This window comes from Musa acuminata, chromosome BXJ2-9 (assembly GCF_036884655.1).
Source record: "Musa acuminata AAA Group cultivar baxijiao chromosome BXJ2-9, Cavendish_Baxijiao_AAA, whole genome shotgun sequence".
NCBI lineage: Eukaryota > Viridiplantae > Streptophyta > Magnoliopsida > Zingiberales > Musaceae > Musa > Musa acuminata.
In genome coordinates, this window is record NC_088346.1 from 10,968,173 (window position 1) to 10,983,895 (window position 15,723).

At 35.7% G+C, this 15,723-nt stretch overlaps 1 protein-coding gene, 1 long non-coding RNA gene and 1 other non-coding gene across 5 annotated transcripts in view; 1 reads left to right on the top strand and 2 right to left on the bottom strand.

Moving 5' to 3' along the window:
- Nucleotides 1-260: 260 nt before the first annotated feature.
- Nucleotides 261-11,156, bottom strand: LOC135623110 (uncharacterized). Its single transcript, XR_010491273.1, has 7 exons — nt 10,802-11,156; nt 5,644-5,799; nt 2,001-3,063; nt 1,847-1,915; nt 1,568-1,749; nt 713-874; nt 261-597 (listed from the first exon to the last, which is right to left on the bottom strand). It is a non-coding gene; the product is annotated as an uncharacterized LOC135623110 (long non-coding RNA).
- LOC135624094 (small nucleolar RNA snoR117) lies at nt 458-544 on the top strand. Its single transcript, XR_010491596.1, has one exon. It is a non-coding gene; the product is annotated as a small nucleolar RNA snoR117 (small nucleolar RNA).
- Nucleotides 11,157-12,199: 1,043 nt separating the features above from the next.
- The window catches only part of LOC103998042 (kinesin-like protein KIN-7D, chloroplastic), a 38,093-nt gene continuing 34,569 nt past the window's right edge, over nt 12,200-15,723 (bottom strand). For all 3 annotated transcript variants that reach the window (XM_065125673.1, XM_009419416.3, XM_018818350.2), the window contains 6 exons: nt 14,909-15,049; nt 14,705-14,830; nt 14,567-14,617; nt 14,286-14,333; nt 14,007-14,192; nt 12,200-12,867 (listed from right to left, as the gene is read on the bottom strand). In XM_065125673.1, coding sequence (XP_064981745.1) covers nt 12,367-12,867; nt 14,007-14,192; nt 14,286-14,333; nt 14,567-14,617; nt 14,705-14,830; nt 14,909-15,049 — 1,053 coding nt within the window. In that variant the 3' untranslated portion in view covers nt 12,200-12,366. The remainder of the gene's footprint in view (nt 12,868-14,006; nt 14,193-14,285; nt 14,334-14,566; nt 14,618-14,704; nt 14,831-14,908; nt 15,050-15,723) is intronic.

Here is a 15,723-nt window from a genome sequence, read left to right on the forward strand (position 1 = left end):
ATTAGCTTGTCACAATAATTTTTTGTTATTGAACCAAAATACTATAACCATTTTGAAAAATACAATAATCAATTTGGTCTAACAATGGTATAGCTTGGCTGAAAACCTTTATAAAAAAAGTATCTAAATTCTTTTGATTAAGAAAAACTTAAATTTCTGAAGCATGTTTTTTTGTTTCCTGCAAATAGCACAGATAGATATATTAGTATCTCATTTATCTTTTTTTTTTGACCTTTTATATTGGTTGCCTCGTATGTCGATTCGCTTAACCAATCAAGAGGGTATTCACGTCATTACGCACTCAAAATTTAGGGTTCGGGTTTCTTCCCTGCCCCCCCTATATAAGATCAAACGGAGCCGCGAGCTGACATCGTCTCTTTTCTGCCTCCTCCGCTTCGAAAACCCTAAGGAAACCGATCGAGATCTTTCTTGCTTCAGCCGTTTCGTTCCTCCAATCGGCCGATGATGCGATGGTATTGTCCGTACCATCTGAGATCCGGTGATGCCGCCGACTCTCTGATGCTATATCTTTCTTCTGAGGCCGTGATCGATTGTTGGATTTCCTTTTGTGTTTTTTCTCTCGTGTTCTTCGGAATTCTAATTCAGCAATGACCTTTTTGGATGTTAGTCGTCAAATTCCCAAGAAATTTCGGGAGAAAAGGTGTTGATCTCAATTTTATTTCTTGGTGTGCATAGATTCAAGTATGCTTACCCAAGGCAACAAATTAGAGTCTCTGATGCGCTTCTTTCCGTAGCGTCGTCGGCGCTGTACGTTGCCAAGAGCGAGTCCGGGCTGAGATACTAGCATTCGTCTCGTGTCCATTATCGCATGACTTGTGCATTCAGATGCTCGGACATTTTCTCCTTGATGTGTCTGTGGAGATAAATATCATTAAGCTTATATGTTGAACGTTTTAAATTATTTGAAAACATCATATTGTTTTATTTGAAAATACATTGAAATCTATTTGATTATAGGTGTGATTTTTAAATGTGTTAAATTTGATATCAGATGCTCATTAAAAGCATCCTAAAATGAAAATAATATTGGAAAAAGGTGTGATGCAAAATGGGTTAAAATAAATTGGTGCATGAATTCAATAAGAAATTGTATCAAATTTAATCTAAAATATTCAGAAAATTATTCTACGATATTAATACGAAAAAACCGTTCTAAGCTATTTGATTTGTGAGAAGAATACACGTTTGTCAGACTAAACTTACAATAAATTCAAACCAACAATGAGAGAGATTGATAATACCTAATATCATAATTTTTTTCATCGATATCATTACGATCCTAAGAAAAGATATGATTCGTTAATTTATATTCTGAACACATTGCCTAGACTATAAGAGACTTAAAAAGATACTTGTTATGTAGCACAAATCTCAGCTGTGAGCTTATTTGCAGCGCATCTATTCATCAGCATCTGATGATTGAGCAGGCAAAATGCATTTCAAGTGAATTGAAAGTAAAATCGAAACTCTCTAACACAAAGAAAAGCTAGTGAGGTTTTTCACAACACATGTTTGTACTGAACATGAGTAGAGAGGGAGAAAATACCATGTCATCACAAGCCAAGACCCCGAACACAAACAGTATATTGCCTCTCCAGATCCGTATCGAGCTCCTCCTGTTTTCTTTGCTTGGAGGCTTCCATCTTTGTCGTCAGTCCGTTCTCTGGAGGAGCCACGGTTCCCTTCACGCCCTACAATTGGCCATAGCCGCAAAGGCAAGCTCAGGCTCTGAAACATGTGTTAGTAGGGGTCGAGATTCCAACCTGAGATAATATTAACTACTTCCAAGGAACAAGAATGCAAGTAGGAAAAGATCAGACATTACCATGAGTCTGTTGAACTTTTCCTGGCGCTCCAGGTCTTGAAACAGATGCAAGTCCCAACGACTGGAGGACTGTAGTAGTTTGAGCGAAATGAAAAAGTGTGATGTCAAACACCTGTAAGAACAATTTTCTTTGCATCCAAAATGACATTATTACCTCTTCTGTAGGATTGTTCTTTTTATTACCCCAAAGGAGCTTTTTCTTTTGGTCAGTAGACAAGAATCCGACCCCTCCAAACCCTACAAGGTTCCTATTAACTGCACAGGTAATCAAAGTAAGCCTAACAAGAAAAAATTCCGAGATAACCTAAGATTCTCAAATGATCCATGATGGCCCAACAGAACTTTATTAAGGGTTCTTCAATTCCTCAAGCAAGCGAAACTCTCTTTCTTGTTATCATGGCATTTCTTTATTATTCCCCTTTTTTCCTTTTCCATACCATTAGTACATAGAAGCCATACAAATAAATCAGAACCAAATATTTTCTATTCTCATAAATATTTTGCTTATCCTGCCTTGAACTTGATGATGGCACGTCACCTACAGCATTAACCTCTATGGATGAATCCCTGTTTATCAAATCTGAGGCTTTATCAACATTTTTTTTCATTCTTTCCATCTCTTTCTCAGTGACTGAAACTTTGTTTTTCTGTCTGAAATTCTTCTCTTACCCTGGTATATTTCTCCCTGTGCTGTCAACTTCCCTTCCAATATACTTCCTCTTTAAGACCAGATCCTCCTGACCATGGAAATCCTTCTTATTACTTTTTTCGCTTTCCTTCAGTCGTCTGGCACTGATATCTCTGTCATAGTCTTTATCAGGTTCTCTTTCCTTTTTCTTGTTCTTATGCTCTGAAATATCAGTTTTTTCTTTAGAATGATTGTCAACATTTCACCGATTATCTCGGTTTTCATCAGATATTCTCTCACTTTCTGTGTCATCAGAGTGACGATAGTCCCTTGATTCTCGACCAGCCCCAGATGACATCTGATAATTCCTATTATTCTCATCAACTGCCTGCGATGCCTGCTATAATCATCATGCCTCCTGTAGTCATGGGAATTTGCATGTGAATGCCTCGCAGCATGCTTCCGAGAATCATGTCCTCTACTGGACCTAATACTACCAGAATCCCTTTATGATTCTCTTCCAGCTTCCTTTCTCTGCTGATCATCAGGTGTCCTAGTATGAACTTCCCTTGGGTGAAGTTAGGGCTGCCTATCAGTGATAAAGAAAATACCATCTCAATGTGAAGGTCAGATATTTAAAAAGCAAGCACACTAAAAAAAAAAAAAAAAAGACTCATTCAACTGTGAGACTCAAAGCTGTAGTCCTACATCTCAATTAAAGATCGATGCTGGTCCCCTTATATAACAGCAGCAGTGCATGCTGTAACATGACAAAGCACCAAACAAGCAGGTGCGGGAGTGCCATGGTTGTTAGTGGTTGTTACAATAAAATATATTAAGCAATGCATCAAAATATAGTTATGAGCAAGCTTTGCCATGCCAGTCAGCATGTATTGGAACTAAGCTTATTTCGATTCATTTTATCCTTCAACATGCCTATACAAAAATTTCCATTCACTTTATCCTCAATTGAAACTAACCTTATTGTTGAGCATGTATGTATTTCTTATTCTCTCTTTTTAGTAACCAAACACATCCATTTCAATATCCTACCTCAAAAATAATTTTATGTATGGTTGTTTCCTGACTATCCAACATACAAAACCATGAATGTTAGTCGGTCTCACAATGATCATACCTTATTTTATTTTTAATCTGTGTCAAATGAAGATCACAAGTCTCTTGATGTCTCTGCACTTTCACCATCTTTCTTTAATTAAATAAACAATATTTCCATCAATCTCTGTTGCCTATCAAATATAGACCCCATATATCTAAAAATTACACTACTAAGAACACATACACTGTGTCAATTTAAAGAGGTGAAGACCAAGCGGGATCAGGTTGACCTGATGGGCGTAGGTCGGGATTGACAATCCCTGTAACGCTGAAGTTATACTTTATATACTCAGTCCTACAACATAATGATTTAAAAAACCCTCTAAATATAGAGTGAAAAGGCATAAATATAGAAGATTATGAAGTAAAAAAAACTTTAAAAAATAAAAATAAAGAAAGAAGATAGCCTAAAGCAGATTGACCAAAATGAATGCACTCTTTTACGAATGATCCATCAAACAATAATGATTTATGGTTTGATCCATCCAATCCAGTCAGTCTCCTCTCCATTTATAGATAATATTATTTGACTATTACTCTCAAGCACTGGATAAGCCCAATTTTTAATCACTTTCTACTCATCTTTCTTTTGCATAAATTTGAGCCCCTTTACGATTCTTTCACATAGGAAAGTTATCCTTTTCTAGCTATGTATCAACTTCCCAATGAATAATCAAATAAGACTCGATGTGTATCAAGAATCGTTCTGTAACATACAATAAAACAGATAAAGAATATACTGCAAAAACCCAGAGAAGTACCATTGGCACAACTGTCTATAATAGGATATTATATTCATTGCTCCAATTGATTCACTTTCTGCCAAAGAACAACCCATACTTACAGAAAATCATAGGACAAATCATCTTTCCAAAAGAAAATAATGGTTCTTCAACATAATAAATTTTTACTGCACTGTTATATAAAAACATCCAATGATTGTCTAACCACTAAATTTTAAACACCCATCATGGCAACTAGAACACTGGTTAAATAGGCAAGCAAGTGAATAAACACATATTAGAGGCTTTCACAGCAAAAATTGAATGAAATTCAAATTTCAAGATCTAAAGAGCCTGAAATAAGAGTCTAAACTCGTAAACTTCAGAAAGGAACAAGTGCGTACAAATAAGTCTGAAAATGACATGAGGGACAGTGAAATTGATCATCAGTGAGGACATTGTATGAGTGATGATGAATGAATCTTTGTGGAGCAGAGGTGAGGTGAAAATGCCTAACATAAAGAGTTCCATGCAAGAAAAGTTTCTTTCATTTTAATTTTCTAATGCAATGATCATTTAAAATAATGTCCTTTCATTTACTGTTAGATCATGAATATTATAGTATTATGGATAATAAGTTTAAAATGCTCCAATTCCCTGTAACCACTAGTTCCTCAATTTAACACAAAATTGGCTAGGTCAGCTAAATACTTTCAGATGCACGTCCTAAATCCCCAATGCAAAATGGATTGGGCAGGAATCTTATTCCTGGTTTCTCATATACCTCCAGTCAGTCCAGTCTGGTTCTGACAGAAAAAAATTCTTATCTTCTAACATCACAGTGTACTTGTACATCTAAGGATTGCTTAAGTTGAAAGATGCAATTGACGAAACAGTCCAAAATATGTGAGGATATGTTTCTGACAAAATTTAAAAAGACTAAACCATCCTATTTAATATGTCAGAGTAATCAAAATATGTACAAGGATTTAAAGTTCTGGAGGAAACAAGCACTTGATCACTAAAATCTTTTATTTAAATGCCCATTAAGTAGACACTCATAAATCAGGACCAGAAAACAGCCAAGATACTCCCAACTACTTCAGAGAGACAGACCTTTTAAATGGAATGGTAGAAACACAATCAGGCTACTAACTGTGGCTCGTTCTTACTACAAATACCCATCCCCTCTCAATAATCACTAAGATTTAGTCCATGTTACTGAATCCCTCTTTAACAAAAAGCATATAGACCATATCAGTAAATGTTGAAAACATTTCTTTCGCCTGATATAACTAAAATAATACTGAAAGAGTTGGATTACTAACCACCAGATGAAGATGAATCTGATCTACCAACAGGTGAATGGCGTCGATACTTGCGACTAGTTGCATCATTTGTGGGTTTTCTAAATGATGACTTAAGATCCAATTCTGATTTATCAGGGGAAGATGCAAATAAGGAAGGCTCCATCAAACTTCTACCTGCACATTTTCAAAACTTTACCATCAACTGACAGTCTAGTTGGAACAGTAAACACTTAAAACCACAGAAAACAAAAAAAAAACATTATTTGCAACACGTGAGAAGTAACGAAGATCTATGCCATAGGCACAACAGATTATACAAGCTAATCTTAATTTAATATTCAAATAAATTAAGTAATCACGTGTAGATATACCTGATTCTACCATCAAAACGAACGACGGGCCTCCACGGGTGATGAATCGGGATCCTCGATTTTATGTATTTGTATATCAATATGATATATTTGTCGGACCCAATTATGAAATTGATCCCACGACATAGTGTATTGATACACCGTATGCCATTGGTGCATCAATGTGGTGATGGTTGTAGGTTAATCATCGTGAATCACGTGTCCGAGGTGACTCTTGAGGCATGTATTAGTAAATGTCAGAGCCTTTACTTTTGCTACTGATCTACTACTCAGTATCATATTGTTGCTCGAAGAAGTATAACCATCTATCACCGTACTATTGCTGACCGTAAGATTCTCCATAATACGACGGCTGTGAATACGATGAGCTTTGTTCTGTATCTATATCGTGTAGACTCTGTCGCATCTACTGAAAATCATCCACCGACTTCTCCTTCTCCTCCTATTGGGGATGTACTTCCTCTTCTTCTATTGCCTCGATGATAAAATGCGAAAGACGTTGATGATCTCCCGCCTCATCAAGTAGAAGATCCTCTAGGTTCTCCGCCGCTTTAACCCACTTTAACATCGACTTTGAATCTTCGTTGTAGAAATGAAGATAGATAAGATTAATCTCTGGTTCCTTTGGCTCCTTATCCAGCTCGGCACACTGCAACCTTAGCCGCATGTTATAGTAGCCATATACCAGTTTTTCCAACCGTCTATATGATAGTCTGTTGTAGACATTTGTGTGAATCAATGCGAACGTTGACCAATTACGTTCACAACCACTAGATGTCATCGTATGTGAAAGTACACGAACGACAACCTTTCTTAAATTTGGTGCGTCCCCTTCCAAATTGTAGCCACCACTTGACTACAAAAAGATATAAATAAGACTTAATTAGTATAACAAATAATTAATATCAAATATAGTTGATACTCAATATGTATAACTTTTTCTCACTAGGATTTATAGTGTAACGACACGATACAACTACAACGTCGGAGAATGAAACAATTGTATCTCAGAATAATCAACCCTCCATAATAGTATAGGCTGCATCAGCAGTGTTTGACACGAGTCAATATATAACATTTCTTAGTGTCATTAATAAATCATTTTGCGTTCCAAGATTATACCGATATTAAATTATCGGGTTTAGATAATACGTTGCAAGACATAATTTTGTTAGTAGAAAATTTTTATATAATAAAAAAAAATTAAATTACACTGAATATGAATTTACTTGCATTATGGATATCTTGATCCATATGAACTTTACTCCTAGGATCAATGATCTATAAGTATTGATCAGTCTTACAATCATTTTTGAATGCTTTCCTAACCTCCTCTCTTGCTGTAATCAGCATATGTTTAAGATAAGACATCTGTAGACCGTGGACGCTTGTCCATATCAACCTTACGGAGGATAACATAAAGTGGTTCTATACCTTTTATGATTTCATTCATAATTTCTTAAAATCTAGAAAAAAGAATGGTCTTTTCCATCTTCTTTTCATCGCTCAATCTCGAATACCTGAAATCAAACCATTCCTGTGAGGTGACCATTGCCTTGAGGCCCTTCCTCTTTTGTTGTAATGACTTTAAAACAATAAAATTATTAACAAACCGAGTGACTCCACGTTGGAGTATCTCACTATTTAAATACTTTTGCATTAAAGAGTGGACCTAATGATGACTATATATAAATTTTGTAATTGACTATACTCAAGCTACACACTTGATGACTGATGCTAGCTCGCCAATATCTTTCAGCATTAGATCCATACAATGAGCTGCACATGGAGTCCAAAACAATGTTTTCCTTTTTTCCATCAATTGTAAACCGACCCTCTTAAAATTCGCTCCATTATCGATGACTATTTGAACAATGTATTGTGATCCGATCTCCTCTACTATGGTGTCAATCAAGTTTTCAATATAGTTTGCATCTTGGATCTTGTCAGAAACATTAACTGACTTATGAAACACCACCCGTCTGTTACAATAAACAAGAAAATTGATGATACTCATTCTTATCGGTCCTGTCCAACTGTCACACATTGGTGTCACCCCATATTCGTCTCAAAGGATTTGAATCAATCCTTCAATTCTACCACATCCTTATGTAAATACACATCGTGAATCTCCCTCGGTGTTGGAGGTTGGATCCCCGTGCCAGACTTTTGAATAGAAAAGACCATGCTTTGGTAATATGGACCTTGGGCTGTGTTTGCTGGAATCCTATAGAAGTTGAACCATTTTGAGAATGTCTTCCCAATATCCCGCTTCTTTTCTTTTGTATATGCATCGTCAATCCTTGTCTGTTTCGCTATTTGTGGTGGATAGGCTTGCGGATCAATATCAATAATATGTGGTGCGGACCTCCTACCAAGACCTCTCATAAAATCATGGAGGCCACCATGCCTCATGCTACTAGTTCAGCTTAACTGAGGAGGGACAGTTGACTGCCTCATGCTAGTCGACCTTTGGATTTCACTGCTACCGCCATATTCCCATTGTGAGTCAGGTCGTCGATGCCTCATTGCTTCCTCGTACATATACTGATGCTCTAGTGATGCATGAATACCAACTGTGAGATTTTGATCGATTTCATCACCGCGACCCTCATAGTCGCCATAAACTGGTTCCTGCATAACCCTACAGTATTCCTCCTTAGCTCTTGCCTTCTTTTTTATTGTATCTTCTCTTGCTTGTTGTAACTTATTTTGAAATGATTTACGAACCTCCGTTGGAACCTTCTTGCATTTTGCAATATTGGGATACCGACCGACCAAATGCATTTTCACCCGAGTGATTCCTCCACATTTGCCAATGTAATCACAATAAATACATTACCAATTATAACGGTTCTCATCTACTTTCAGGCATGAGCCTAAGCGTCATCATATGATTGTTCCTTTGGTACCATATTCTTACCAAATTTAAATCAAATAAGATATAAACATATAAAGCACCCTAATTGGTATTAAAGATATTGAATTGATTCAATATTGATCAAATTTCAATTAAATTATCATTAAAACCACTAATCACAATATTAAATAACTTTATTAAAACCTAATTAAACCTATTTTACTATCATAAATATGTTAAACACATAAAAGAAACATTAAATATGTAATTTTGATCCAATATAGGTCAAATTACGATAAAATCATCATTGGATATACTAATCACACAATTAACATAGTTAATTACACACTAATTAATTCTCTTTCAACACTATAAACATGTCAAACACCCTAATAGGTATTAAAGACATTGAATTGACCCAATATCAATCAAATTTTGATTAAATCATCATTAAAACCACTAATTATAACATTAAATTTTTTTATTAAAATCTAATTAAACCTATTATACCATCACAAACATATAATCCAATACTTAATATACATGAATTATAAGCATTTGACCTATTAAGTGTCTAATTTCAAATAAATCAATATTAAACATACTAATCACAACATTAAGGACCTTAATTACTCTTTAATTAATACTATTCTACCATCAAAAGTATATTAAACAATATATTAGACATTAAGTCATACATCACATAGAATAGGCTTAATCATCTTATAAATCATTAAAAATCTAGAAAGAGAATGCATACCTTTTGATTAAAAAAAATTTCCTCTTAATCCTTCCAAATTAACCTCCTAAATTTGATTCAATCCACAAATCATTGCTTCATTGAGTTTAGGAGATTGAAAATGTGAGAATAAAAGAGAGATTATGAGTAAACATGAGTTTGAGAGAGTTTAGAATGAAAGAGTGAAATGGATTGAAAGAGGGGAAAGGAAATGATTTAAAAACCTTTTAGGATGTCTCCAACGGTCAAATTAACTATTGGAAAACCATTATTAATCAGTAACGGTCGCCCGGTACAACCCCATATCGCCCGATACGGGTCAAAAACTTGATACCGCCCGGTAGCAGGTGGTCCGCATGCCGATCTACTGACGGACCGATACATACCGCCCGTACCAGGCGGTACAGTACGAAATTAAAAACTTAGGTCGTTGTATGTCTTTAAATAATTACTGTCAAACTACACAATAAAGAATCACTAAGATATATTTTCAATGGATGAGAATAATTTCAAAGAACACCTTAAAAACCATCCATGTAAAATAGTTGCATTAGAAGGACTAGTCCTTGCGTTTCAATGGACGAGAACAACAAGAACACCTTAAAAACCATCCATGTAAAATAGTTGAATCAGAAGGACTACTCCCTGCATTTTTAAACCCAGTCGTGGTATTTCTTCTAACACCACCAATGCAGGTCCCAAACCTAGATGAAAAATTTGGAAGGGTTTGTTAGGTCACTGAACATGAGCCAAATAGTTGGGACCTACGGCTTTGTTGTTGATAATGTATTTCTTCAAAGAATCACTGTCAAACTACACAATAATAGTCACTAAGATCTTCTTAGTAACCGTGTAGTATCAAATCAAAGTAGCGGCCAACAGAAATCTACTATCCATAAAATATAGCTGGAAGTATGGAACACTTCCCTTATTCTGGAAAAGCAAACTGCATGCACCAAGTGATCCCTATCTCAGGAACTCATCATTTCCTAGCCTGATAAGCAATCACAGAGCCATGTGGATGATTACTCATGCTTCCTGTCTGTATCTCAACGACAGAAACAATATTAAAGCGAAGATGGATATCAAAGTCAACTACTCGGTCAAACATAAAAAAAAAATGAATCTCAAGCTCGCAGTCAGCAACTAAAACGATTGACAGCGGAGCGAATAAATAAACAGGCCGACCAAATTAGAAGAAGATACCTCGTCGAGGCAGGCGCACAACGCGATCAGGGACGAGACGAACTTTGCGCCCTCCGGCCGCTAGGGCTTCAGACCCCGGGTCGGGTTAACCGACGTGGGGCGGAACGGAAGTATATCACGGCGTTCCCGTTCTTCTGGTCCTTCACCACCTTGTAAGGTTAAGTTGTACCGAAACCGGGTCGTCACACGGACGGTTCGCGCAATCCGACCGGTTGATTTCAGTCGTTGGATTGAACAGCGATGGGAGCACTTCAACCCAGTAGAATTGTATCGACTGGAAACCATCATGTTTGTTTGAGATGAGATTATTATACTACAAGTATGGATTAGGGAGAATTTTAGGCATTTTTCCTTAATCTGTTAACCGGTAGAGGTTTGGTTGATATAAGATGCAGAAATCTTATTTTGTTGTATAGGGAGGGATGAGAGTTTGTAATTGATGTGGGAGTATATAAATGATTTTGAAGCACTATTTTTAATGTAATTTAGGTATCAAAGCACCATTTTTTCTAGAAGTGGTACCAACGAGGTTCTACTTCGTAAGGGGCTTGTTCGAAAGATTCTAATGCTATGATGTGGACAAAAGATCGTTTTATTTTCTCACAAATAGGGTGGTGGTATTTCAAGCTCTACAAAATATATTCTCTTAGTTTTGCTCTACAAAATATATTCTCATTTCAATCTTCCACATTAAAAAATAATTACTCCCATCAAAAATTGACAATTGAAAAATTAAAATGATCAAATGTCAAATGTTGAATCTTTAAAGTTAGATTTGAGCACAAATGAAGGAGCAAATTAAGTGATATTTCGACTATCAAGGATACCATGTACCAACTTTGTAAGATGTAAAACTAGGTTCACAAGGTGCTAACAACTCAGGCTGAGGACGACGACGATGGTGCAGATGAGTGCCATGAGTTTTACAAGGCACTGAAGCAGATAGAATCACAAGAACAATGAAAATAGCTACATTTTTGTACTTAAGAAGGTACAAAAGAGATCGATCGCTACATCAATGGAGCATTCTGGCTGCAGTCGTTGCATGAACTTCACAAGCAAGTACTGGATCTACATTCACTAACTGACATGAATTAAAGAAGACGTAGGAAGCTCTGACCTGTATTCTTCGGTGTCTTTTTAGCTCGATGCATAAGACTCCCATAAGGTAGGTTCTTGGAAGAGTTGATGAACAGCGTCCGACATCTTGCTACTTTAAACTGCACAGTAAAAATTACAAGAGGTTTTAGACAGAAACAAGTATTGTCTCATGGATATAGTTTTGACTGGTTTTACCTTCCAGTCATTCCATAGATGTGCTTAAAGTGAAAGCTTTATGGTCATGCATGGTCAATAAATAACTTTCTTGTATGGCAAGAGACAAATTCAAAGTGTAAATTTGTGACAACAAACAGATGGCAACAATAGATACAAAATAATTCACATTACAAACAAAGCCCAATTTACAATATTTTCTTTACACAACACACAAGTTATGACCTATAGAATGCTGAACAAAAATGGTATCCTTCATTTATGTTGTTCCCGTCTCATGAAACCCACTCTCACATGGATTCTAAATCTCCAGGCTCGTTTCCTTGAGCATTCTTCAGCTTAGCCATTAGAACCCACATGTTTGCCAATTCATTCTCCAAAAAGGTCTCCCTTTGTTTGGATTCCTCCACTTTCTTCTGAAGCTCTGCTTCTCTCTTTTCCTTTTCCTTGAGTGCAGCTTCTAGCTCTCTTTCACGGCTGACAATTTGTTCCCTCTTGATAATTGGTTCATGCCGTTTTACATGGCTATCTCTTTTGGTATTCTTTGGTCCATTGCTTACCCTCCGCTGACCAGAGTTTCTCATAGAGGCCAATTCAGCAGCCAACCTCTCATTGTGGTTCATGAGCTTCGTGACTTCCTCTGATAATGCCTTCAACTCCACACCTGCAGCTGAAGCCAACCCTTTTGCATATGCACTCTCCTCAGCCAACTTCTGATTTCGTGCTTCTAGTTGGGTTTTTGCATCACTTAATTCAGATACCTTCTGTTTTAGCTCTTGAACTTCAGATACCTAAGGGGTTACATGAAAAGTATAATAAAATTAAACGGTAATTGGCTCTATCCAGAATGTGATGTGTCAGAAAGCAAATTATATTGCCTAGGGAACCATCATGAACAAAAATTTATTAACTTTTTGTGACTATGACAATATTATATGTTAATCTCATTCATATTCTAACCAAACGAGTATACCAGGCTAGAAGAACTTTAGGTTTTAGTTGTTGCAAAGAAATAATGGAACAGAAAATGAAGCATGGTGAAGCAAAAACTAGTAACATGTGACATGACAAATATATTACTTGTATATTCAAGACTTTTATGGTGGATTATGTGTCAAATAACTGATGATTATTTAGAGCCGAAATGGACCCCAAAGTTCAAATTGATACTAGATCATTTGGTTTAGGAACCCTGTAGTAAGCCAAAGTCCCATGTAAAAACTCCTAATGTTGATGCATGCAATTAGGAACAAACTGCCAAGAAATCTTTCAATTCTAAAGAGTAGGTGACCAAGACAGGATGAAGAACTGATGTTCAATGGATCACAAGAAGGGGTAAAAACAAATATTAAATAGATAAAATCTAGAGATAAAACACAAACAAAACATTATAACAAACGACAACTATAAAATTGCTTGTGGCCATTAATACAGCCATGCAGATGCCAGGAGCTAAACTTGCGACATCATGAATAGTAGGATCTGCTGAAGTGTTCATCTGATAGCAATACACAAGATTTCAATTTTCAATAGAGTTTTCAAACAGTTCTCGATGTAGGCTATATTTTAATCAGGGACCAGATTGATGGACCTGATCTAAATATTCTATAACAAATATATAGAAAATCAACCTGTTTTGATACATATATATTGCTGATCAAATTAAAGAATATTTTTAATGAAGCATATCTTTAATTTGGAGCCAAAATGACCAATTTGAGGTGATGCATTACATCTCAACAGGATTCTAGCTCAACTCTCTCTCTCTCTCTCTCTCTCTCTCTCTCTATTCTCTCTCAGTATATTTTAGATTTAAGTGGTTTTTTTTATGGTTTTATGAATCAAACATATAGGACAATGGGTGTTTGTACTTTGTAGACTATGAGCATTTACAGTTTATACAAATGTATAAGCAATAAATGGTACCAACCAAATGTGCCTGATGTAGGAACTTTGCAGAGACATCTACTGATGGTGCTGACTCCATAAAGTTTGTTTGTTCACAAAAGTACTGTGATTTGACACTCACTGAGGAGAAATCCTTCATTTCAACTGTTTGGACAAGTTGTTGTTTCAAGGAAGCAATTGTTTCTTGCAGTTCTTCGCATTCACATATCTGGTAAATAGAGATTTGAGCATCAGAGTATATAGCTGGTCATCAGAGAAACAGAAGAAGCTAACAAAATTTTTAAGTCCTTGTACAATAAACCTTTTGCTGCAGGTGATCCTGTATTATACTGTTGTCTGCAGTCTTTACCTGAAAAGAGTTACTCCTGTGTGAGCTTAGTTCAAAACTTCAAATAATGCACTGATATGTACATGACTACATTCTGAAAAGATTCTTCATGAATGTCATGTTTAACCAGTTAAATGACTGATAAAGCAGAAAGACAGATAAATAAGACATACAATTTGAAGCATTACATGTAAGGTACCAAAAGACACATTTGTTTGCTAAAAAAAGAGTGCTCAACAAAAATGAATGAGTACCTCCAGTTCAAGAGATTTCTCATTTAGTTGTTCTAGTAGTTCAGCATATGACTGAAAAAGGGAAAAAAACACCATCAAATGTAATTAGGCAGAATAAAAAACCAGTAGTATACAAAAGATCAAGGAACTAGATCTTACTGGTGAAAGCCCCAATTTGCTCATTCTGTTTTGAGTCACTGAGATTGAATTTGCCATCTGTTTTTCCAGAGAAGCTATTTGCTGGTTCTTGGCCTTTATCTCTTCACTGGCCTTACTCATCTCCATCTTCAAGTTCAAGAATTACCACATGAAGTGTTGGTCTATCACAATTTTGTTTAAGGGAATAAAAGAGAGAATAATTACTTGAATTCGTTCATTCTTTGGGTTCTTGGCAGCTTCATCTGAAAGCCGCTTTAGAACACTTGAATGAAGTGCCACTTCTCCAGCAAGAATTTTTAATTGCTCTCTGAGCAGTTCAACATGATCTATTGTTTTAATGGTAATCTGGTAACAAATAAAGTATGAAAATTAACAGATTTCTGATAAGCAAACCATTTTCTTATGCACATAAGAATGGACAAGAAGCACAAACCACCAGAAAACTCCCAATTAAAAAAATAATAAATTTATTATTTTATTGCTTCTGGTGAACTTCCCACTAGTTCCTAATGACAAATAAGTGTTGGTAGTTGGAAAAGAATTTACAAAATCTAAGCTATTCCTATCTTTAACCAATAACACCAACATACACATTGTGAAAGAAAAACATAAACAATCAAATTATGTCTTCAAATTATTATGTTGCTTGGTTTCTGGGAGATTTACTCTTTATCCTTCTTGTATGCCATAGGACTGATGCATGTTTACCATAAACCTAATGAAGTTACTCCATTTTCTTGTGTAAAATAGTTATTCAGTTCCTACTGTGATTTGTTAAACTAAATAAGGATTAGTTACAGAATCCAACACATTTTTGACTTAGAATACAAGGAAAACTTGCAGCATTATCGTGCTATTTTAGAAGTTTTTGAAAATTTGTATTTTCCTTTCTCCAATCAAATTTAATTATAAGAGATTGTTGAACAACTTTCTTGTGAAATCCAGTAATTTAATTCCAGAAAATTCAGTACATGTTCTTTTTTTTCAGTTTTCATCTCTAATAATAAGTATTTAGTCAT